General features: G+C 52.2%; 1 protein-coding gene and 1 long non-coding RNA gene across 7 annotated transcripts in view; one reads left to right on the forward strand and one right to left on the reverse strand.

The window, feature by feature from the left end:
• TSHZ3 (teashirt zinc finger homeobox 3) overlaps positions 1 to 1,954 on the reverse strand; it is a 70,102-nt gene extending 68,148 nt beyond the window's left edge. The window contains exons 1-2 of one of the 2 annotated variants that reach the window (XR_007474276.1): positions 1,587 to 1,954; positions 31 to 718 (exon numbers count right to left, since the gene is read on the reverse strand). Coding sequence is in view for 1 of the 2 variants with exons in the window: in XM_004284860.4 (XP_004284908.1) it covers positions 31 to 70 (40 nt within the window). In the remaining variant the exon portion in view is untranslated. Of the gene's footprint in view, positions 1 to 30; positions 719 to 1,586 lie in introns of those variants that run through there. The other variant, XM_004284860.4, reaches the window with a different exon arrangement.
• LOC117198423 (uncharacterized) lies at positions 380 to 25,139 on the forward strand. 5 transcript variants are annotated; one of them, XR_007474280.1, is made up of 6 exons: positions 380 to 489; positions 10,806 to 11,100; positions 11,795 to 12,008; positions 20,152 to 21,463; positions 21,713 to 21,927; positions 23,525 to 25,139. It is a non-coding gene; the product is annotated as an uncharacterized LOC117198423 (long non-coding RNA). The 5 variants fall into 5 exon arrangements; XR_007474277.1 differs by having other exon boundaries at positions 21,713 to 25,139; XR_007474278.1 differs by having other exon boundaries at positions 21,731 to 25,139.
• Positions 25,140 to 25,416: the final 277 nt, after the last annotated feature.

Raw genomic sequence — 25,416 nt, forward strand, 5'->3', positions numbered from 1 at the left:
AGGAGAGGAGGAAGGGGAAGCGGCTCGTACCTGCTGCGCGCCGGGGCGCCTGCTGCTTCCTCCTCGGCATGATGCTCCTCCGGCGACTGCCGCTGCCGCCGCCGCCGCCGCTGCCGGGCTGAGGAGAGGGAGGGAGGGGCGGCGGGCCCGCGGGGGGGGCGAGGCGGGCCGGCTCTCAGCCTCCCCCCCGGAGAGCGGCCGCCCGCAGGATGCTGCTGAGCCCCGGCTCTCCGCGTCCCCCCCGCTCCGCGCTCCGCCGCGATCCCCGAACGTGCGGAGGGAAGAAGGAGGGCGGGAGAGGGAGGCGCGGGGAGGGAGGAGCGCGGGGGGAGGAGGAGGCAGAGGAGGAGGAGGTGGTGAAGGAGGAGGAGGAGGAGGACCGCGCTGCCGGCGGATTGGGAAGTTTGACAAACCGCTCCAGAGGCCGGAGGAGGAGGGGGCGGGGAGGAGCGGCGGCCCTGCCCCCCCCCCGCCCCGTCCCCAGACGAGGTGCGCGGGGTTCAGGGCCGGGGGGCGGGGAGAGGGGGAGAAGGCGGGCAGAGGGGTGGGAGGAGGAGCGCGGGAGCGGCCCGGGCCGGTGAAGCCCCGGCCCCCGCCCCCGGGCAGGGGGTCACGGCATCGGAGGGGGCGCTCAGCCGCCGCCGCCGCGGCCCGGGGCTCGGCGGTCCAGTCTTATGCCCGCTGCGCGGCTGGAGCGGCGGCGTCGGCAACAGGCAAGCTTAAAGGAAAAGGAGATGATCGTGTCACTCGCCCGCCCGCGGGGGCGCCGCGCCCCCGCTCCCGGCCCCGGGCCTGTCTAGGACCCCCGCCCAGTCTGGGGAGGGGGTGCCGCCCCTCCGCCTCCGCCCCGTGCGCGCAAGCAGGGACGCGGCGCCGGCCCGGCCGAGCCCGTCCCGGGCCGCTAGCTACTCCCGCCCGTCCCTCTTCCCCACCCGGCCTCGCCCCCTGGCCATCCCCCGATGCCCCTCCCAGGCCGCACTTCTCTCCACACGCCGCGTCCAAAGCCCCCAGCTCGGACCCCCGGGCCTGGGCCCGCGCACCCCCGGGGATGGCAGGGCCCGCGGGCGGGCGCCGGCGCCCTCGGGGGAGGAAGTGGGCGCGGGCCCGAGTGGGTGGGGGCTGCTTTCAGACCCCGCGCCACCAGGGCTCCTCCCCCGGGACCCGCCGCAGCCACTTCCCCCAATTTTTTTTTTCCGGGCAAACTTTCCCGGGCCGTCCCGGGGGTTGGTGTGGGAGGGGGTGCCTCCAAGTTTCCTCTCCTGACTGGGAAGATCAGGGTACCTCCACCCCGCCCCTCGCCACCTAGGCGCCGGGGCGCGCCCCCCACCACCGGCGCGGGCAGATCCCAGGGCGGGACGGCGACGGGGTCAGGAACTCGGGCACCCAAGCCCATCCCTCGCCCCGGGGCGCCCCGAGAGGGGCCACCGCGCCCTGCGCCCGGCCAGCCAGCAGTACTGAGCAAACAGAATTGATTATTGATTGGGTGATTGGGATCGCTGAGACTCGCGGCGGGCCGGGCCGGCGGGCCGTGGGGAGGAGGAGCTGGCAGGGCTGCGTTCGCTGCGGGGTAAAGCGGGCTCACTTACGGGCGGCGGCTAGGGCGCTGGTGGGCCGGAGCTCACTGGGACGACCCCCCAGCGGCGCCGACTGAGCGGGAGCCGGGGAGGCGCGGGCGGCGGCGCATCGATGCGCTGCGGGCTCGATTGCGTCTCCCTAGGCCAGCTCTTGGGCCGGGAATGGGGCGGCAGCGGCGGGGCCGGCTCCGGGCGCTGCCGGGCGGCGTTGGCGGGAATGCGGGGGCTGCCGCCAGGCCTACTGCCCCCGAGGCGGTGCTGCTCCCGGGCGCGCCGCTGGGGCCCAGGGAGTTTCCTGGGCCCAGCGTCCGAGAGTCCCGGCGAGGGCCGGAGACCAGTGCCCTGGGACTGGCTGCCTGAGCGCTCCGGGAGCTGCAAACCCTGGCCTTCTTCCTTCCTTCCTTCCCCGCCCCCCCCACCTTATGTTTCTTTTTTAGTCTCTCCCTCTTCTTCTGCCCCCTCTTTTCTTTATTTTTCTTTGTGATTGTTTTTGCAAGTTTGTTTTAAAAGTTCACAGGCATGCTTTCTCTTTTAGACTAGGAGACCGTGATCTCACCCTGACGGTAAGATCAAAAGTCTCCGCTCGCCCCCAGCCTAAGAGCTTGGGCTCGGTCCAGACGCCTCCCTGAATGCAGATGTGCCGCCGCCGTCCTCCCGGGCTATAAAGACGTCTCCTGCGCCTTGGCGCGCGCAAGAGCGCTCGGAGTTGCGGGATCCGGACCCCGGGTGGTTGCGGGAAGTCGGAGTCGAGCGGAGGCTGGGCTCGGAGGCTGGCCTTGTGAGGCGGAGTCGGGGGCGGGGGCGCGGCGTGCAGTTGGTGCCTGCGGCCGCAGAGGCCAAAACGACTGTCCCTCCAGGCCCGGGAGACGCGGCCGTAGGGCGTGAAACGCTTTTTGCGAACGAGAAAACGGTGAGTTGGCAGACGCCGCCCGTGGCCTCAGGATTCTAGGATTCTGGTTGCGGCACTGAGCACCACTTGCCTGAAGGAGGGTAGGCGCCGCGGGAGGTCAGCTCCTGCCAGCCCCCGGCTCACCTTCCACGCGCCGAGCGCCCACTTAGGCCCGCCGGTTGTAGTGAGTGCACGGCGCTGGGCACCGCGCACGGAAGGCTGAGAGTTTCGCCCTGGCTTGTGCTCCCCACTCCTTTCCTTCCTCGCGCTGCTCTCCCAACCTCAGTTGCCTCCGCCCCCTCCCCCTGCCGGCCTCGGCCTGAGCTCCCGTCTCCGCGCCGCCGGCAGCCACAGCCTGATCGCTGCCTCGCCCTCCCCAGTTCAGGGGCCGCGCGGAGTGCAATCCGCCCCAACATCTGTCCGTCCAACCACTGGCGCATCCATCAGTGTCAGTGAGCTTCACATCGCCGCGACAGCCCGTCACGCACAACACGGGCTATGCGGAGTGCATATTGCGACCGCGCTACTTTGCCGGGACACGCAAACAGGGTTCCGGCCCGGCTTGGCACAGTCTGGAACCCGGATCTCTACGGCGATCTTTTAGCCACACGCACTCCCTTGAATACCGGGACCTCTAAACATGACTAGCTTTGCAGGCCATTCTAAGGATGGGACAGATGCAGGGGGACAGTGTCAACCTTGCATTCCATCAAGTTCTCTCTGCCCCTTTTCTGTGAACTGGGTACGGCATAGGAAAGAAGGAAGGGAGGTTTCCCAAATCCGCAGCACGCATAGTATAGACCTGGAAGTTACCTGAACTCCGTGGCTTAAACCCGCTTCTGCTGGGCCGAGTCTGAGGCTGTCGAGGTCGCCAGGCAGGTCTTAGCCAGGAGGTCTCAATCTAAAACTTTGCCAGGCCCCGCCTGGCTGCTTTGTAACGTGGCCTGACAGTGAGGAGCGAGAGGAGGGAAGAAAACGCGGATCCCAGTGAGAACCACGGGCTAGATTTAGGGAGAAATAGTGTCTGGGTGGCAGTAAGTCTGTAATTCACATTTTACTTACAGCGGGAGAGAAAGCAGGGCCATACGTTGGAGAAGCCAGTGCTTTGCAGGGGGTTCCCGGCAATTCTTCCAGAGTACTGACCCCGGCGGTGGTGGCATGTTCCCCTGCGTTTGCTTCTTGCTTTTCCCTATCGCCCCCGCCCCCCCCCCCACAGTGTCCAGAAGACAGACACCTTCACATATGTCCCTGATCAGTCTGGCCGGGCCAAAGGGCCTTTCTTGTCCTCCCAAGAACTTAAGAGGAAGAGCGAACATAGAACCTACTCCTCCTCGGACATTTGCGGGGCGGCTGTCCCTGGCACTTTCTCTGATATATCTGCATTATTCCTACCGTGAAAGTATCTGTCCGGGTGCCTGGTGAGTTCGGCCCCTCCGAGTCGACTACAAAAGCAGGTCAAAACCTGTGCTTCTATTCGTTCCGCGATTCCCGAGTTCGAAGGGATACAGGAACTGCTTTTCGGCGTGCGCCCAGGTCTGCGCGGTTCCGGAGGAGGCCAGAGACGGCCGCGGCGGCGCTCGCTGGGGCTCCTTTCTCAGGGCGGACGGACCACGCTGTAGGGTGCGGGCTTCGCGCACCACATCCAGCGGCCGAGCCGTTTTCACGCTAGACTAGAGGGCGGAAAAGCCCGCGCCGGGCGGAGGAGCTAGAATTCTGTAGAAGGCACACTGTATAGAAATCTTTGTACCCCACTCTGAAGAGTTGCAGAGACCATTCCTTTGAAAAGCAACAACAGGCTTCCGCCCAGCACAAGCACCTGGCAACTTCTTACACGCGTGAGTCACGCAAAAAGTAACCTGCAGGCCAGTTAAATGCTCCCACCTCTGGGAAGTGCCGTGTTTCTGGGAATAATTTTTTACACCCCTAAAAGTAAAAGGAGAAAGTTGCCTAAGGGACAGTGGGGAGACACCAAAATGTCCGGTGGCAAACGCCCGTGGGGGAAACTGGCGGCTCCCGTTGCGACCAGGTGGCTCACCCTGTTAAGAGCCCCGAAAATTCCCAGGGGCCATGAAGACAACTCCTGACCCCCAAGATTGCGCCTGGGGCCCAGTAGAACCCCGCTCCTTCTCCGCGGCGGGATGCTGAGCCCTGTTCAGTACAAATGCTTCCAAACGCGGCTCCTTCAGGTCAGGGGTTAGAGGCCCGACTCCAGCTCTCGGAAGTCAAGGAGCCCCAGGCCGCAGTGCCAGGGCCTACCTGAGCGGGTCTCTACCACCCCGGGGGTGTTCCTGCCCTGGGCTAACCCGAGCCCGACCCGGACGAGTTGGGGAGGTGGGAAGTACGCAGGCGTGGCTCCAAAAAAGTGTGCGGTGGAGGGGCAGGGATCCGGCTGCAGCGCGCTGCGTCTGGAGTCGGGAAGTTCGTGCTGGGGAAGGAGCAGGCGGGCTACCGCCGGGAGGCAGCCGAGGTTGTCTACAAGGTGCAGTTGAGGGCAGTGGGTGAGAGTCCGCCGGACCCAAGCCAAGCTGAATGAAGTGTGTCCTCATTTGGGATGGCCAGGAGGGAAAAAGCCTTCCGGAAAGAAGCATCCTTGAAGCTGCCGGTCCAGGCAGGGTAGCCAGGGTAGGTTGGGGGTCCAGGGGCCTAAGCCCAGACCTTGAAGAGGGGTTCTCCGTGCCCCGAGGGAGGCGCGGGCCGCCTGGAGGGACAGGGCGCGCTCTGGGAGTCTGCACCCCATTTCAAGGTGTGAGGGCATCTGACCGGGCGGTGGGCCTTTGGGGAGCCACTGCCTGCCCAGCAATGCCAGGGGAGGCGGCGCCAAGTGCTCTCCAGCCCTCGCCCTCCTGGAACGCTGGCGCTCTGGTTCGGCCGCTTTCACACTCCTCCTCGCCACAATCTGGGCTAGGCAGTAGGAAGTACCCTGGGTGCAGGGAAGCTGACTGCCAGCACCTGCACACCTCAACCAAGAATTGGGCCCGGGACCTCAGCCCCTGCCAAAACGAGAAGGATTTGGACCCTGGGGCCAGGCCCTAGCCAGGCGGTTAATTGTTTGCTAAAAGTGCATTTACACAGCAGTGAAGTTTGTTTCTCTTTTTCCGGTAGCTTTGTTTTAACGAACCAGATGTTTTGTCTGTAAATTCTCCCAAGAACTTTTACAGTTTTGACGTGCAATAAACCTTCGAAAATCGGAGCGGTATATTCATGCCACTTCTGTGGAGCCCTGGGGGAGCTGCATCAGGCGTGCCTGGATGGGACTGGGGGCGGGGCAAGGCACTCCTGGAAGAAAAGTAGACATATTGGCCCAAGGTCAAGAACTGGTGTTGAGAATGTGAAGCTAACCCCCCCGCCCCCCGCCGCCCCACCAACACTCGGGTACACAGGCTCCCAACCCTTCCCCTCAGGCGGGGGCTTCCTACTTTGTAAATTTCTTGTGGCTCCGCCACAGAGGCCTGGCCCAGCTTTGCCAACTACTCTCACTGCGGGTCTGCCAATCCCACCAGGACCACCCGACTCAAAGGCAAAAGGACCTTTGATCTTCTCTGGCCAGCCTTGAGGTCCGCTGTCAGCTGGGGCGGGGCAGAGCAAGGCGGCCCCCAGGCCATCCCTGAACTCCTGGGCATGACTGGGACTTCCTAAACTTTGGATGGAAGCCCTCTAAAAAGCCAGGGCTGGCAGGTCCCCCTCCTTGATGACTCATTTTTTTCTTTTCTTCCGACTCGGGATTTCCAGGCAGTTATAAACGTATTTCAAGACAAATACTAAAAACTATGCACCTAACAGGGAGGGAGGGAACACGGTTATCGGAGGGGAGCCAGGTCTGCCTACATACCCATCTCCTAGCTGGGTGATTGGTAGGGACTACTTTCTGGGGTTTCCCAAGACCGGCTGAGGATTTTTCTTCCCTACCACCCCCGGGGTCTCCTCTGCTCTCAGTACCAGATTTTCAGATATGGGGAGCCCAGTTTAGACTCCACTCCCCTTTCTTGTATAATTCTCTTTCAAGCCCAGTCGTTCACCAAACTTTCAAAAAACTTTTTTAGGAGACCTAAAATTAAAGAAAATAGAAAGTCTTCATGTTGCGGTCTAAGATGGACAGATGTACATTAAGGCCAGTTTGGAGGGCACAATTACTGGCAAAACGCCCTTTGATCAAATCCCACGCGTTGACCTCAGTTGCGCGGGGAATTTCCAGAATTACTCGCTGCAGCGTGGCGTGTTTTTTCCCACTCTGAGTGAAATGGATTTTTATAAACCATTTAGGCAAAGCTTAAGGAAAAAAAAAAAGAAAAAAGTAAACTACACTCCAGACAGCTGCAGCCACGGTGGGGCCCACCCCTGGCTGGAAGTAAGCAGCTCCTTGCTAGCTCGAAAGCGGAGGTGCTTATCTCTTCCCGCGGGTGCAAGTTCCGCGGAAAGAATCGTGCCTGTGAATCACTAGCAGGCTGAGCTCAGGCTCGTGCAATGCAGCAACCCTGGAGAGGAGGAGGTCTCAGAAATCAAACCACCAGGTCTTCTCAGACCAGACAGCCCCAGTGTTGCACCAGTGAGCCTGGTGACCTCATTAACCAGCCAGTGAATTTGCAAGATGAGGAGGAATTTCGTTTCCCCTTTCTCCTCTTCTATATCGCTCTTCTTTTCTATCTTTTATATTATGGTTTTGTGTTTGTCACTGAATATCAAAACGGGAAAAACCGAGACCTCGCACAATTCTCAGTAGGGCAGGTACAATAGAGGGCTACTGTGCTGGGGCCTCGTTCTTTTTCATTTTTACTTCTTGAAACTTGGTGCATATCCCTTGTATTTCCAGAAGAGCAGAGCCAGAATTCTTTGGGACACGGTGGCCAGCAGGTTCAGATTCTTTGTATTCAGATAGTCTCTTATCTTCGCAGCTTTGATAACTCCAAGAATTTCCTCCTCCGCACAGGAGCTCTGAATTCTCCCTTCCCTCTTCGTCTTTCTGCCACTTCTCTTCCCCGCATCTCCTTCATCTTCTTTCTTCCTCCTACTCTCTGGTTCCTTTTTGTTTTCTCTTCTGTCAGTACTCTCTCAACACCGTATGCATTCGCAAAGATAATTTATTTCAGGTCTACCAAGTGCTCACCCCAAAGAGGTCGAGTCCTCCTCCCTGTGACAAGGCAGGGGCGGTCACCCGGTGCACAGATGATGAGGGAACAAAATAGTTTGTAGCTGCTGCAGTTTTTGTGGGGTTTTTTTTTGGGGGGGGGAGGTCAGCAATAGGTTGACACTTGATTTAAAATAAAAGAACATGTTAAGAAGTTTCAAAGCTGCCAATAAAAACCTTTAAGTGGCTTGTGATTCAGTGCCTCGAGTTGAGGCGATGGCATTGGTAAATGACTCTAATGCCCAAAGAAAAATATTACAAATGCAGCTGTCTCGGCCACCAATCGGGCGCCGCTCTCCTGCGCGGGCGATGGCTCCTCTCTGGCGCGGAGGGCACCCGCATTTGCATGATAAATTGACCAGACTGGCGGCAGCCAATGAAATATTCAAATTAGGCCAGGGGTTAAAGGTGGAGTCCCTGGGGCGCCCCCTTTGAGCCCGCGGCGGCAGCTGGCTGTACCACCTCTCCAACAGCGCCCTCTGGAGGCGGGACGGCGGGGACGCTGCTCCCTCCCCAGGGACGGGAGGTGGGGCGGGGGGCTGGGGAGCTCCCACCGCTGGCCTAGAGGACTAGGCGCTCTGCGGTCTCCATGTGGGTCTTGCGCTTGGACCTAATGATGGATGGTAGAGGCAGGTGGTGACGCCAAGGAGGGGTTTAAGAACAGCTCTAGCCCCTTGACTCCAACTCCCCTCTCTAGGTTCCCCTAACAAATCTAGCATTTCTGTTAAAACAGAGTGTTTGTTCCACTGAGATCACTTCAAGATAAGACCCTCGCCCGCCCAGATCTTGACCACCTTCTCCAAAGCACTCCAATATTGAAATTCTGGAGCAGATAAATCCAACTTGCCCTGAGCGGAGGACTGTGCGTCCCCGCAGGCCGGGCTTTCCAGGGCGCTGGGAGCTGGGACTTAGATTGGGGCACTGCGGGAGCCTGGCTCTTGGGAAAGCCTGAGCAGGCAGTGCCAGTGTGCTGACAACAGGCTTCAGCAGCAGAACTCCTCCCATAGAAAAACACATCCTGGAGGAAGCACCCACACCCCGAGGCAGGAGCTCCTGTGGGTGTGCAAAAGCATGCAAGGAGGGAACGCGTGTACAGCACCAGTCAGGAGGAGTGTGGAAATAAGGGAGTGTGCAAGTGCACATAGAAGAGACTGGCTCTGCTATGGTGCTGGCCTCTGGACTCTAAGGAATGCAGGGACTCTGCAGGTGCAGGGAAGCTGGCCTCCTGGCCTGGCTCTGACTGTGGCTCAGGACTCGGTGGGGAACTTTCTCTGGGACACTGGGTTGGCTTCCATCAAGGACCAGCGGATAGCTCCTGACTGCTCAGCATCTCTCCCTTCCCAGCACCCGCATGGCTCATCGATGCCAAGTACCCTGGGGCCCACCATGGCCCTGCAGGCATATATATATATATATATATATATATATATATATATATATATATATATATATATATATATATATATAATTGAAGTATATTTGATTTACGGTGTTGTGCTAATTTCTGCCGTACAGCAAAGTGACTCAGTTATACATCTATATACATTCTTTTTTTATATTCTTTTCCATTATGATTTATCCCAGGAGTTTGCTATACAGTAGTACCTCCTTGTTGTTTATCCATTCTAAATGTAATAGTTTGCATCTACTAACTCCACACTCCCAGTGCATTCCTCTCCCCACCCCTTCCCCCTTGGCAACCGCAAGTCTGTTCTCCATGTCTGTGAGTCTGTTTCTGTTTTGTAGATATTTTTTAAGTACAGAGTTTTTAGAAGTGCAATTGTCTTTCTCTACTGTGGAGTGGTGAGCACACTGCTCTTTCTCCATCTCAACAGGACTTAGAGGCAGATCCCAGCTAAGGACTGCCCCAGGGAGTGCTTGATCCCCACCCCTGCCCCCTGCCAAAGGCAGCTGGTGGGCAGCCAACAGGGAAGTGTGAATTCCAGTGCAGAGGGCCCTCTAGGGCCCTCTCTGGAGACAAGCTATACTCAAGTCAGTCATCTGCAGCCATCCTCCCCATAGTCCCCATTCACCTGGAGATGGGGCACCCTGGTGCAGGGGGGCAGCGGGCTCTCAGAGCCTTGACCCAGGCTGGCTAACTGTAAATACACATAGAAAAAAATGGTAGGTACTGAATACAAATTTGACAGAGAGTGAATTTTGACTTTTGATCACCTTAGAGATATTATCAATACCTTTAAAATCTGTGGCCCAAATAGGGGGATTAATTCATAAGAAGCCTTTTGCATCATTTAAAGCAGGGATCCCCAACCCCTAGGCCACAGACCAGGTTCTGGGCCCTCACAGCAGGAGGTGAGCAGCAGGCAAGCGAGCGAAGCTGCATCTGCTGCTGCACTCCCCGTCGCTCCCCGTCCCTCCCTGTTGCTCCCCGTCCCTCCCTGTCGCTCCCCATCCCTCCCCATCCCTCCCCGTCCTCCCCATCCCTCCCCATCTTCCCCATCCCTCCCCATCCCTCCCCATCCCTCCCCATCGCTCCCCATCTTCCCCATCCCTCCCCATCCCTCCCCATCCCTCCCCATCGTTCCCCATCCCTCCCCATCCCTCCCCATCCCTCCCCATCGCTCCCCATCTCTCCCCATCCCTCCCCATCTTCCCCATCGCTCCCCATCCCTCCCCATCCCTCTCCGTCCTCCCCATCCCTCCCTGTCCTACCCATCCTCCCCATCCCTCCCCATCCCTCCCCATCCTCCCCATCCTCCCCATCCCTCCCCATCCCTCCCCATCCTCCCCATCCTCCCCATCCCTCCCTGTCCTTTCCATCCCTCCCCATCGCTCCCCGTTGCTCCCCGTCGCTCACATTACCACCTGAACCATCCCCACCACACTTCCTGGTTCATGGAAAAAGTGTCTTCCACAGAACTGGTCCCTGGTGCCAAAAAGGTTGGGGACCACTGATTTAAGGTGTTTAGGAGTGTTTTGGCTGCTGAGAGGGGGCTCTGGCTCTGGTTTTGCTGGGAATACTTGGGGGAAATAGCTGGGGAAGGGGTAAGTTCAAGTACAAATGGTCCTCCCTAATTTTCAAGAGAATCTTCAGTCCCTGCCAACTTGAATGCCTGGGGGTAGGGTTCCCACTAGGAGAAGGCCTACCAGTCACAGTAACAGTGAGGGCCTGTGGAGTCCCCCTGGCTCTATGGCACATGGCAGGGAGGGCTCCCTTCAGCAGCCCAGCAGCCCACAAACCCTCTTTCCTCTTCCTCAGGCCTCACCTGTCGGCCAGGAAAAATGAGACTTGAAAATGGGCCAGAGTCGTCCTCCAATGGGGAAATTTGTCATGGAGACACACCCATCTCAAATGTCCAGAAATGCCACCTCTCTGGAGGATGGTCCTATCTGGGGCACGTCAGGAGTCTAGAAGGTAGACAGCGAAGGTGAGAAAGTAGAGAGCTGGCTCTCCAGCCCAGGATGCATGAAGGCGTGAGGGAAGGTGGCTAGGAGAAGCACCTATCAGCAGCACAGAAGGGCCAAGTGAGCAGCTGCACGTGTGCACACAACAGGTGAGTGCAAGCTCTGCCCATGCGAGGCAGGGCCTGGGCTGGCGGCCTATAACTCACCAAGTGACCTCAAGCAGATTGCCCACGCTCTTAGAGCCTCACCTCCTTCATCACTAAAATGGGCGGCTCTCTCCTTCCTAAGCAGAGTGGGACTTGGGGAGGAAAAATTTGATCAAAGTCAGAGAAGTCCTTTGAAGCTTTTGCTCCCTTGCGCTGCCTCCCGGGAGCTTTCAGGGTCAGACCGGGGTTTGAAAGAGGAACGGTGTTACTAGCTGTCTGCCGATGGGCAAGTCACAGCAGATCCCACTTCCCAGGGAAAGTGAGGCTTCCCTGGGATGATGCATGTTGGTGCGTTGGTGAAGAGCTTGACATACAGTGGTTGTCTAATGATAGTGACCCCTCCTCCAGCCGCTGCGAGAGGGGCTGCCACAGGGTCAGACCTCCCTGAAGACAAAGACTTATAAGCAGGCTGAGGTTGGATGCCCTGGAGGATGCTGCAAGCAGGTGCTTCGAGTGGGGCAAAAAGAAAGAAAGGGGGGAGGTGTGGAAGGCAGGGCAGAACACAGACCGCCTGACTTCCTGGGAAGAGTGGGCATTTGTAGGGCAAGTCAGGTGGATTCTCCAGGCCTTTCTGGGAGTTAATTAAAGGAAGGGGTTTGGTGAAGAGCCTCACTGATATTTCTATTTTCCCTGTTAGTAGCGAGTGGAATTTGCACCATCCAGGTCAGATGGAAAATAGAAGCCTGGAAAATCTGACAGTCTCATTGATTTGCTCGCCTTGCCATCGCTACTTGAGAGGAGAAGCAATGTGATTTCAAAATTGCAATTAGGAGCCAGCCCGTTAAGGGTTCCTCTCATGAGCTCCCGTGCTGTGCGGCTCCCAGGCCCACCTTGTCTCATTTCCTGAGGAGGTAGGTTCATTCATAGTTTTGAATGAAGCAGGCGATGCAAATATGTCACCCCTCCTCGGGGTAAGGCTCGTAGATGCCTTCTGGCACTTTGCTCTCATTTTGGTCAGGTCTTTGAAAGAATGGCAATTTTCTCAATGTTTTAAAAGTATTAACTTCCTTCCAAACATTCTTTAACCTTTAATGTTTTGTAACTTGATGAAAAGGTCATTTTGTTCTGAGGATGCAGCTGTTCCATAATTGTTCAGCTATCAGGGTGAATTCTATCCAAATCCTGAGTTTTTAATGGGACCCAAACCACCACACACACGCACACACAATATAGATACTACTTTTCATTGTTCATCCGTGTCCATGTATGTGTGCAGGTCTACATATTTGCACCTATGCACACACATATGCTTCTAGAGACTTGGATTTAGATTAACATCTCTACATTCTCACAGAATGACTTCCTTACAGGAAAATATCTATAAAACAACTTTTTTGAATAGTAAGGTTTGCTAAAGATTGGATGATAATCATTCCTTATGCACTGCGCATGTTCCTGTTTTTTAAAAAAGGGTTTAGTCAATTTCTAATTTAACATTTCATTGTTGTGCCTACAATAAATGCATCCAGAAACCCAGGTGACTTGAGGTGTTTTCTGTCTGTCTTCTTACACAGTGTCACGGGCTCTCGTAGCCATTCCCTGCCACGTTTACCTTTCTAAGGTAAACATGGAGTCTTGGAAACAGACGTCTGGGCATGTTAGATTTATATTTTAAATAAAGTCAATAGGCTCAAATAAGAGCATGAAAGGATTTTATACAAGGAAAATGCATGAAGTTTATGCCTGGACCCACAGTAGATATTTCACTTACAAGAGGCATTGGGTGTGGTCTCCTGCGTGTCTGGGTCTGGCCCTGATGATTGAATTTTTTTTTATATATTTATTTTATTTATTTATTTGTTTATTTATTGGCTACCTTGTATCTTCTGTTGCTACGTGCGCGGGCTTTCTCTGGTTGCCGTAAGCGGGGGCCACTCTTCGTTGTGGTGTGCGGGCTTCTCGTTGCAGTGGCTTCTCTTGTTGCAGAGCACATGCTCTAGGCGCGAGGGCTTCAGTAGTTGTGGCACGTGGGCCCTAGAGCTCGTGGGCTTCAGTAGTTGCGGCGCACGGGCTTAGGTGCTCTGCGGCATGTGGGATATTCCCGGACCAGGGCTCGAACCCGTGTCCCCTGCATTGGCAGATGGATTCTTAACCACTGCGCCACCAGGGAAGCCCCTGATGATTTAATTTTTTTAAGATGAAAGATCTCCAGGCAGATAAGGAGCAGTTGGACAGGATAGCTGTGTCAAGTCTTAGTAGTCTCTGTAAGGCACAGATCTGGTCTGAACTATAATCAATCAGAAAGAGCACTCCGTCAGATTAACACATTAGACTTAAAAGAGAGAACTGATACTTTTCAAAGGATTCAACTTTTACTTAAAAGCAAACACTTTTAAGAGGACTCTGGCTGGAATAAATGGTAATGAAGTAAAGCAAAACTTGTAACCATCCGGGTCGTCTGTCTCTGGGGCCACTTCTCCAGAATTCCCTCGGACTCATGTTCACAGAGGCATTTTTCATAATAGCCATAACAGTATCCATGCTGTCTGTTATACATATATGGCGGGGTGCGACTGCTAAGTCATAGAGTATGTATATCTGTAACTCCCAACCGTTTTCCAAAGCGATTATGTCAATTTTCACGCCCACAAGCAGTTTTTAACTGTTCCCATTGTTCTACATCCTTGTCAGTTTATGATAGTATAAGCTTTTCTTCCCCTTCTTTTTAATATTTTCTACTCTAGTGGTTGTTTTCACCGTCTCTCTGTGTTTAATTGGCATGTCCGTGAATGCTGGTGGGATCGAGTACATTTTGATATGTTTGTGGTCACTTGGATTTCCTTATTCATGAGGTGCCTGTCCAAGTCCTTTCCCCATTTTTTGTTGGATATGTTTTCTATTGTTCATAGAAGTTCTTTATTGCCCAGTTTGTTTCAAGTTGCTTTGGGACTGTGGATCAGAACAGAAATGTTTCAACGAGCTCCCTGACTGCATTTCCTAGGATGCTTTAGTCTGCAAGTAATACAGCCCCCTGCTCACACTAGCTTAAGGAAATTGTCTAGAGGTAAATCCTGGCTCAATTATACAAACAGGAACCTAGATTTCTCTGCCCTCTCTTAGCTCTGTGTTGTCAGGATCATCTCATCCTCAAGGTGTTTTGTCTCATGATTTCAAGAGTGGTCACAAGTGGTAAATGGACCCACTTGCCTCTTTTTTGTCCACATCCAATAGGAAAGAGATTTAAAAAAAAAAAAAAACCTGTCCCTGGCCCATGTAATCTATGTCCCTCCCTCCAGTTTTCAGGGGCCACTTCTGTGGACAGTAGTCATCACCAGAGAATGCCATACCTTGATAGACTTAATCCCTTATAGGGTGAAATGAATAAGGGGCAGGGCAACCTCAAAAGGCCACCACATTCACTACCAAGGCTGCCAGGGTTTTAAATTTTTATTTTTTTTAATTTGAATAGAGTAAAATTCAGTCTTTTGGTATACAGTTCTCCGAGTTTTGACAAATTCATAGAGTCGTGTAACTACCACCACAATCAAGGTTTGGGAAAGTCCCATCACCCCAAACACTCCTTTGTGCTGCCCTTTCATAGTCAAAGTATCCTCCTGCCCCTCACTCCCACTTCCCACGCCAGGAACAACTGATCTGTTCTTCATCCCTATTGTTTTGCCTTCTCCAGGATGTAATATAAATGGGATTATATAGTATGTCACCTCTGGAGTTTGGCTTCTTTCGCTTAGTATTTGAGATTTATCCATGTTGTTGAGTATTTCAACAGTCTGTATGGATGTACCACAGTTTGCTCATTCATGCATCAGTTGAAGGACAGTTGGGTTGTTTCCAGTTTGGGGTGACTGTGGATAAAGCTGCTATAAACATGGACATAGAGGTTTTGTGTAAACATAAGTTTTCATTTCTCCTGCGTCTCAATGTCTAGGATTGGGATTGCTGGGTCTTATGGTAAGAGTATGTGTAACTTTAGAAGAAGCTGCTCAACTGTTTTCCAAAGTGGCTGTTATCATTGCGTATCCCCATCAGCAATGACTGAGATCATTCAGCAATGACTGCTTGCTTCTAAAGAGGTCTTAATGGATGTGTAAATGCTTTGCAAAGAGTGAGGGTGCTACCAGGGTGACAAGGTGGGAGACTTCAGAAGAGGTTGTTTTAAACTCAACTCTGGGCTCCCAGCCTGTCCTGCTGTGTGCAGACAGAATATTTCCATCTTCAGGTCGTTTGCTTCTTTCAGGAGGAAACAAGCATCATTCTACTCATTTGCAAATGAGGGCTTCACCCTGCCTTTCTTGGATGAGCCATCAAGACCGAGATTCCATGGCCTTGTGTTTTATTCCTGGACTCACAGAGTAAAATGAAGTACGGGCATTTGGAACACTGTTATGCTATGTGGCCAGAACTAGACAGAGGAACCCATCCAGACGTACAATCAAAATGTCAGGGGGCTTCCCTGGTGGCGCAGTGGTTGAGAGTCCGCCTGCCGATGCAGGGGACGAGGGTTCGTGCCCCGGCCGGGGAAGATCCCGCATGCCGCGGAGCGGCTGGGCCCATGAGCCGTGGCCTCTGAGCCTGTGCGTCCAGAGCCTGTGCTCTGCAACGGGAGAGGCCACAACAGTGAGAGGCCCGCGTACCGCAAAAAAAAAAAAAAAAGTCAGGGCTAGCAGGGACCTTAAAAGCTCTCACTTCAGACATGATGACCTGTCACATACCCAGGTCCCCAGAATCCCAGCCCAGGACTCTTTGCCTCCCAGATGCAGGGCAGGGTAGCTGCGGCAGACTTATCATCGGTCGCGGCAGCTGTGCACTCAGGAACAGAAATGAGGCTAAATGCTAGGTACGCTGTGGCCAGAGCACCGGCATCCCGGCTTACATCCTCCAAGCCTTCGCTTCCTTCATTTTAGTGCCCATTTCTGAGGCACCTCCACATTTCAAATGTCCTGAGAATATGTTTAATTAGAACTTGGCCATACAGCCTTTTGAAATAAAACAGAAGGGACCAGCTAATTATATCGCTCAGCATTCTGTGGCAAACATATATTTTTTAATAAAACACTTTCCTAACCAGAGTAATCCCTTGAGAGGCAAATCCTCATTTATAAGAAGTTTCCCAAAGGGAGTTAAAGAGAAGATGGCTTATAAAGAAAAGAGACAAAGAGAGCGGGGAAGTGTTTTCGAAGAGCTTCTAAAAGATACGCTCGTTCTGAGGTTGAAGTCCAGATATTTTTAACGATGCAAATTTTTATTTCAAATGTCTTATCATTCTTTCCTGTATTTTCGATCATTTATGTATCCCTACTCCCTCCCTTTTGATTATTACCATAAATGCCCATATTTCTCATTCTGGCATTTTTTTCATGAGTACAATATTTAAATAAACAGGTGATTTTCTCACAAAGCACTGCACGTCCCGCTGGTTCCCACCCTCTCCTCTAGCTCTGCGGCCACCCACCCAACCCCCTTCTCCATTCGTGGGGCAGTGCAGAGCGGAACATGCGGCTGGGTGCAGGTCCTCTGCAGCCCAGGACACGGAGGAGGGCCATTTAGTCCCAGTTGCAGCACGTTTCTGGATGCGGTGGTCTGACAGGACACTTGCACTCACGAGGCTGACAGCCCCGGTTAATAATAGCAGTAAGAGTGAGAGCTAACGTTTGCTGGAGTTTACCCCACGCTGGGCAACATGCTAAGAAGTATAGGTATCTTACCTCGTTTCATCAGCACAATACTCCCGCAATGTAGGTGTTCTTACTCCATTTTGCAGGTGAGGAAGGTGAGACCTGGAGAAGTGAAGGACCTCATGGCTATTAGAAGGGGTAGAGCTTGCATTTGAACTCGGGTCTGTCGGCCCCAGGGCTCGGCCCCAACTCTCCACAGCGCAAGGCCCAGGGACGCCCAGCATCTTAGGAAGTGCTTTGTGCCTCTCTTCATGGTATGCTGGGTGGCACAGGAGCTGTGCTTTCAGTTAAGTCCTGTGTCAGTTTGGGGTCCCGGCAGGAAAGAGGACACACTCAAATGAGGATGATCCAAGAAGGATTTCCTGAAGGGGCTGATGGCAAGGGGGAAGGGATGCACAAGAGAAGGCGAACAGAACTGTCAAAGCTTGAGGCTTGCGGGGAACGAGATGAGATGGTCCTTGGTTCCTGGAAACCAGAAGGAGGGCATCTTAAAGCTGCCACCTTCAGAAGACCCACAGGGAGGTGACCAGGGAATGACATCTCCCATTGCCCTGCCCTCCCTTCTTCCCCTCTCCTGCCAAGACTCCACTTTGGGTAAACCCCACCAGAAGCTAGTTGGCAAGGGTTGAAACAGCCGTCCAGGTGGGCCTCCCGGGCCAAGCGCAGGGGAAGGAGAGCGGGAAAGGGTGCGGCAGGAAGCCAGCGGAGGTGCAGTACCCTCTTGCAGGGCTGTGGGCTATATCCGCTCTGTGCTGGGCAGGAGGAAAGAGGGGGACCACACTGCAGTGGCTGTTCTCAAGGAGTCTTAGGTCGATGGAGGACATGGGTGCTTGGCTAAGGGACTGCATGACCCACCAGGTACACGCTGCTTGCTGTGACTGTGTGTGCTTCCAAGGGGCAATCCAGAATCGGCGCGCCTCTCCACCCGCAGCTGTTTACAACACTCAAGCAAACTCCTGAGATTGGCCCTTTTGACTTGAGACAAGATGTGTACAATTCTCTCTTATCAAACGCTTGCTAAATAACATTTAATTGTAAAACTAGAAAGAAGAAAAGGGAAGTCACTCATCTCCTTGTCCAAAGACGATTGTAATGGTTTGGTAGAACCCCTTCCACTCGCTTTCCCCTGAGCTTTTGCTCGTGTGTTACAGTCGTATTTTGTGTGCAATTTAGGATTTCATATTTTTGATTGAACATCGTCACAGCGTTTTGCCATATGTTAGAATAAAATCTTTGGTAAACAGAATTTTTGATGGCTGCATAATATTCCATTGTAGGGATCTTATAGTTGATATTATCATTCTTCTACTATTTAGATGTTTAGGTTATTTTCTCTTTTTCATTCATATTATATAACACTACAATAATATACTATAACTTTATGTATAAAGAATTTTTCACACTTCAGATTACTTCTACAGGAGGACATCCCCAAAATAAAATTACTGGATCAAAGGGATAAACCTTTGTTTAACTAGGCGGTAGAGTACCTAGCACCATGCTGGCTGCAGAACAGACAGACTTTCAGCCTTTCCAATGGTGGGCATTCATGTGAAGGCTTTTGACCAATTAATAACTCCTCCAAGGACTTTCCTCTAGAACAGTGTAACAATATAATGCTGGCTACATATGCAATTCTACATTTTATTATAGCCCCATTTTAAAAAAAAAAACAGGTGAACTTAATTTCAATTATACATTTTATTTAACCAATCATAGCCCTAAATTCTCACTTCAGCATGTCATCAACATAACACTACTAGTGATATATTTTACATCCTTTTTTCATGTAAACCTTTGAAAGCTGGTGTATGTATTACGCTTACAGCACATCTCAACTCAGACCAGCCACATTTCAAGTTCTCAGTAGCCACACAGGTAGCTACTAGCTACTGTATTGGGCAGTACAATTCCAGAACAAGGAATCTACCAGAGATATTTGCCACCCTTGGCATCTTCACCTGGTTCCCAGATCCAGCTACCTTTCAATGCCTCCCTCAATCCCCTTACTGGCCTTTGGATTGACAGTGGGTCAGGTGTAAGGTGTAATATGACTTCTGTACCTGGGCATTTTTACCTCTTTCCTGCCTTGCTAACAACAAATCACAGCACCTTCCCACCCCCCCAGTTTGTTTTGGACTCATTCATTCAGAAATATTTATTGAGCACTTCCCAGATGTTAAGCCCTGTGCCTGGCCCTAGAGATACAGGTGAACAAACAGACTTTTCTGGCGAATTAATTACAGAACTTGTCAGTGTTCTTAGGGTCTAGTGGGGAGACAGACTTTAATCAAATAATTGCACAAGTCTGTAATTTCAAACTGTGATAAGTGCTGTGAAGGAAATGTACATTTACAAAGTGCTAACCCTTGGGTCACCGCTCGAGTGGCTTGTCCCTAGAGGTGTTTAGTAGAAGTCGTCCAGCCCCCGGCCAGGCTATCTTGGTGAACACTGATGTGACAGACAAGAGGTGGGTGAGAAGATCTCAAGATCCCCCTGGTCCCAAGCATCCATAAGGAAGTTTCTAGAACAAACTCAGCAACTCACCAGTTCTTAAGTCAGGGACCCAATTCACCTATTTGTGTTTCTCCTCTCCAGAAATACTTGAGGTCAGCTGGAACACCAACACTAATGAGGAAGCAGAAGGCAACTCATTCATTCATTCATTCATTCATTCAAGTATCAATTCTTATCGAGTAATCTATGGGATGCCAGGCCCTGCTCCGGACATTCAGGGAAGCAAGGCCAGTGTTCTCTTTGGCCAGACAACACTACCAACTGGGCACACTTTCCCAGAGAAGGTAGCAATTTAAAGAAGAGGAAAAATCAATGCTAATAGAACTCCTTTTCTGGTTTCTAAAATGATACCGTCCCCCGTGGCTGCTGCTTTGAGCCTGGGGCCGTGCTGGGTAGCTTAAGCCATGGATGGATGCAATCTTGTGAGTGCCTCAAACCTGGCCAGATCAATAAACGAGAGGCAACACTGAAGCCTGCTGGGTGGAGGGGGGCTGGGTTCAAGGGGCAAACTGTACCATTCCTCTTCTACCCCCTGAAACAGGACGGGGACCCTCCCTTCAGCCTGAGGTCCCCGGGGACAGGGTAATTTCAGCTGCACTTGATGTAACCTATACATCACTGTCTTCTTGACCAGCTCTCAAATTAAACTCTGATGTATAAAGTTAAACAAAAATGAGATAAAAATTGGCAGAGGTTGAAGAGGGTCAAAGTAGTCAAAACACAAGGTAGACTATTGCTCCTTTTGATTTATGTTATTCTACACACTTAGAAAAAATAAAATTATAAACCTCCCTGAGACTTTTTTCATTGAGAATGAGGCATTACTAATTTATTTTCAATACAGTCCCAGGTTTCTCAACTGGGAGGAGCACTGTGGCTATTGTTTCTAGTGAAGACACCACAGCTCAACCTCAGAAGGGACCTGTGATGATAAGAAAGCATCCCGCAAAATGAGAATCCTTAGGCAGCAGCCTTCACCAGGATCCCGTGGCATTGCCCATGTCACAGACCTTGGGGTCTGCTCTGCCTCATTTTCTCATTTAATCCCCACAAACCCCGACGAGGTGAAGCGCACAAGAATTTATTGTCTGCCTTTGATAGCTGAGGAAACTGAGCCTTAAAGAAACTGCATCTCTTTGATAAACATTGGCATGCCTAGTAGGTGCCGGGACACAAAAGTGGAGAGGACAAAGGCCTGCTCTTACAGACTTTGCCTTCCAGGGAGAGAGCAAATAACCAAGTGAAATGATAGAAGTAAAGTATGATTAGGGGTAGAGTGAATTGCTGTGAAGAAAGTGATGCAGGAGAAGAGAACGGAGAGGTGGGGATGTGGAAAGCCAATGGAAGGCACCATCAGGTTGAGAATTTTGGAAGATCACAAGGGCAGCTGTGTGGATAATGGGGTTAGGTGGGCAAGGGCGAGATCAGGAGGCCAGTGAGTAGGCAGGGACTGTGGTCCTGGCAGGACACTGCAGTCAGTTGGCCTAGGGTGGTGGCTGTGGTGGTGAGTGAAGATCTATTTTGAAGGTAGGGCATCTAAAAAGGATGCTTTCTACTCCAGTGGGCTTTCCACAACACAACACAGCCTGCAGCCACATCCTCACACCGACGTACCTGAATCCCGAGTCAGCTGCCTCTCGGGGGGGAATAAAGTTGGGAAAGATGGGGGCTAAGACAGCAGCAGCAGAAAGCAAGGGTTCTGGAGAGGGGTACCTGTTCCATATGTGTGTGTGAGTGTGTGTGTGTGTGCATGAGTTGTGACACACATTACCAACTTCGGCCCTATTTTATCCAATTAATTGGCAAGGTTAACTTCCAGCCCACTTACCTCTGTTCTTTCCTTAAGCTCTTAGTCTGGCCCTTGTTTCTACCACTCTGCCGAAACCACTCTCTTCAAGGCCATCCTCATCTTCTATGTTGCCCAGCCTGTGACCAGGACAAGTGGACCAGACATACAAGTTTCCTGACACAGTGGCATCTCAAGGGGTGCCTGATGCCTACCTGCCTGGCACCACAGCATGGATTTCTGCACAGATGCTACCTCTGCGGGCAGAGGCCAGGCTGACGTTTATGTGGATGTCAAGACCAGCCTTCAGTCTGTTTTCTGATGCAACCACAGCTGCTGCAGGGCCCACCTCGTCTGAGCAGCTCGGCAGGTACAGGTGTGAGGGGGCCCCAGGTAGAACTCAGCCCTGACGTGGCCAGCTTCCTCTCTCTGTAGAGCACCAGCAGCCTTGGGCCCACCTCACCAAGTTCTCTGGAACTTCCTCTGAAGGTCCCTTTCTGTGCTGGCTCTGGGGGGTGTGGAGCATCAAAGGAGGCTGGGGCAGCAGAACAGCTGGTCTACCAAGGCCACACCCTGGTGGGGGACACAAGTAGACTGCATCTCTCATTCTCATTTGCAGTTTGGTGTGGCTGTCTAGGTTTTGTCAGATGGAACGTGAGCAGAAGCGATGTGTTCTACCTCCAGGCCTAACCCATAAAAAGCCCCTGGGAACACTCCTCCATGCCTTTGCCGCTTCCATAAGCTGGACACAGATGACGAGGAGGAGCCAGGGAAAAGTGGAGCCACAAACTAGAAGGAGCACGAGTCCCAGAGTGACACTTCAAAGACTGCCATGTGAGCAGGAAATAAACATCAAATCAACTGTGTTGAAACTTTGCATGTTGGACCTATTTGTTACACAGCTTGGCTGACCCTAATATAATTCCTGTTCTCAGGGAGTTTGCAGTCACATTAAAAAGACTCAGGTGCACAATTCTGGTACAACAGTAAGTGGCTTAGAAGAGGAAGTGGGTCATAGAGTTTGGGCTTTCAGTTCTGAAGTCCTGGGCTACAGGTTCCTGGGCCTGTGACCTTCCCATCTAAGCCCTTTTCTGGAAAAGTGGAGAAGAGTCAGATTGAGGGAAGGCACTTCTGGCAGGGGAACATCACAGTCAAGGGCTCACAAGCAGGACTTAGAACAAACAAAAGGATGAGATGAATGTCAATGATCCTCAGAAGGGGAAAATAAGAAAATGGTCCTTAAATACCTAATAACTTTGGCTGTCACAGGTAGGACAAGGATCAGAGTTCTAGAACTTCTCTCTCTGACCTAACACACCTCTTTAGTTCCCGAGAGTGGGGAGCCCTGAGCCTGGCGTGTGGGGTGTCAGTCTGCCTTTCTCTTCCAGCACCCCTTCTCCAGGCTGGTCCCTCCAACTGTTGTCTGGGTTTTAGGGGATAAGTTCTTCCAGAATCAGATGCTTGATGAGAAAAGCAGCCTTGCTCTGCTCCCTCCAGAGACCTGTGAAGAAGGGGATTTCATCCTGTTTCTGAGCTGAGGATCCTGATGGAGGCTTCTAAGTATCAGCTGAAATTCAGATATGGTCTTTGTGGTCCCAGTTCCCAGCTGGGCACTGGCAAGTGAGGCTGGGCTTGTACTGTCTGTTTCCAACAAGCTTGGGAACAGAGCAGGCTGCTCATTTCCAGTTTATAACTGAGGACCCAGAGTCCCAGGGTAGGGCCCTTGTCACACTCCAGCCCACACTGATGGCAGAACCGCAGAGGTGTTCAAGGCAGTTTCCCCCTTGCTGGGGAAGACAGACACGGATACTACTGTCTCTTGTTGTGGACTCTGCACTGCCCACACACCCTGACTGCACCCGAATCGATGGTGCTGCTCTGGGCACCCCATGACAAGCATCATGGAGCAGGCACTTAAAAGCTTGGGTCCTGGGGCTTCCCTCGTGGCGCAGTGGTTGAGAGTCTGCCTGCCGATGCAGGGGACACGGGTTCGTGCCCCTGTCCGGGAGGATCCCACATGCCACGGAGCGGCTGGGCCCGTGAGTCATGGCTGCTGAGCCTGCGCGTCCGGAGCCTGTGCTCCGCAACAGGAGAGGCCACAACAGTGAGAGGCCCGCGTACCGCAAAAAAAAAAAAAAAAAAAAAAAAAGCTTGGGTCCTACCCCAGCTCCCTGTTTTGACTAGTGGTGTGACCTTGGCCTTCTTACTCCCCTCTCCTCTCACTCCCGCCCTCATTCCTTCACAATGATTATCTCACAAATTTTTGTTAAATTAGCATTCATTGTTTATTATATAAATATTGTTCACTGTTGAGTCAGGTAGTATACTAGGATAGCTTGATTGTTTCTATCCTTTTTTTTTCTGAGGCCAATTTGCCTGACTTTCTTTGTACATGTGATTAAGTTTTCCCACCCTTACAACCTCTCAGCAGGACTTTCCACAAGGTCGAACGTTTCAGATGTTCCATTGCTGTTGGAGGCCCCTCTGAGTCCTCTGACATCGCAGTCTGGTTCCATACTTGGGTGACTACACAGCTGCCGTCTGGAGTTCTTCCTCACCGCCAACCTGGGAATTTCCGTCACCTCTTTCAGCCATTGGATTCCCTGCTTCCTGGAGCTTCTGTCTTTTCTTTCTTGGTTTAATCCCTCCTTTCGATGGTGCACAACCCCCAGTAGCTTTCTGATAATGTAGTTATGATGTCTGGGTTAAGCTGGTAGGGCAAAGAAGTTTCTGCATCTTTTCCTGCTAAATCATTATCCCACCCCCCACCAAAAAAAAAAAAAAAAAAAAGGCAAATAAATGAGAGAACAAGAATGCCAAGCAGAAACACAAACCATTGTTTTTTTACAAAATGAGCTGACAGCCATAACCTGATAGTGCAAAGGATAGAACAAAAATGAGAGAGGCTCGGGACCTTGTTCTACTATGTTTGCAGCGGCGCAGGAGCCAGTCTGCCAAGTGGAACCTCAGGACACACCACACGAGGCTTAGGAGACACCACGCATGGCACAGGGACACACTCCATGGGAGGAGTGTGTCCCCAGGCCCCCACTCATGAGCCTGAGATTTCCTCCCCAATTCTTTTTGGAAGATGGGAGGATGACACTGTTAAAGGCTAGAGTGAATATCAAACCCAAAGCAGGGGGATTTGGGGAAAGTCTGCTGCTAAGCATAGGCCCCCAGCTTCCTCTCCAGTCTGGTTCATGGAGCAGAGGCAGGTCAGGAGGCCACCTTTTCCTTATGGAACACAAGTTCTAGGAATTTTAACACGTGTAGATTCCTGTAACGACTACTCTAGTCAGGATACAGGAGAGTTCCATCACCCACCCCCACAAAATAAACCCACTCCCTCATGTTTTCCCTTTATAGACATAGCCTCCCTCCACCCCAGACCCCTGGTAGCCACTGGTATGTTCTCCACAATGTGTCTCTTCAAGAATGTCATAGGGCTTCCCTGGTGGCACAGTGGTTGAGAGTCCGCCTGCCGATGCAGGGGACATAGGTTCATGCCCCGGTCCGGGAGGATCCCACATGCCGCGGAGCGGCTGGGCCCGTGAGCCATGGCCGCTGAGCCTGCACGTCCGGAGCCTGTGCTCCACAATGGGATAGTCCACAGCAGTGAGAGGCCCGCGTACGGCCAAAAAAAAAAAAAGAAAAGAAAAAGAATGTCATAGAAGTGCAGGAATAAAGACGCAGATGTAAAGAATGGACTTGAGGACACGGGGAGGGGGAAGGGTAAGCTGGGGCGAAGTGAGAGAGTGGCACTGACATATATACACTACCAAATGTAAAATAGATAACTAGTGGGAAGCAGCTGCATAGCACAGGGAGCTCAGCTCGGTGCTTTGTGACCACCTAGAGGGGTGGGATAGGGAGGTTGGAAGGGAGACGCAAGAGGGAGGAGATATGGGGATATATGTATATGTATAACTGATTCACTTTGTTATACAGCAGAAACTAACACACCATTGTAAAGCAATTATACTCCAGTAAAGATGTTAAAAAAAAAAGGAGAACAAAAAAAAAAACAAATTAGAAAAAAAGAATGTCACAGAAGTGGAATCAAATCACATGCATGTAACCTCTTGAGACTGGTTTCTTTTGCTTGGCTCAGTGCCATTGAGATTCATCCAAATTATTGCATGTATCAATATGTGTTTCTCTTTGTTGCTGCTACAAACATTTTTATATAGGTTTTGGTGTGAAGATAGATTTTTATTTCTCTTGGGAAGACACCCAGGAATAGGACTGTGTGGGTCATATGGTGAGTGTACGTTTATAGGTAACAACCAAACTTTTTCTAGAATGACCGTACCATTTTTC

Source organism: Orcinus orca, chromosome 20 (assembly GCF_937001465.1).
Source record: "Orcinus orca chromosome 20, mOrcOrc1.1, whole genome shotgun sequence".
Taxonomy (NCBI): Eukaryota; Metazoa; Chordata; class Mammalia; order Artiodactyla; family Delphinidae; genus Orcinus; species Orcinus orca.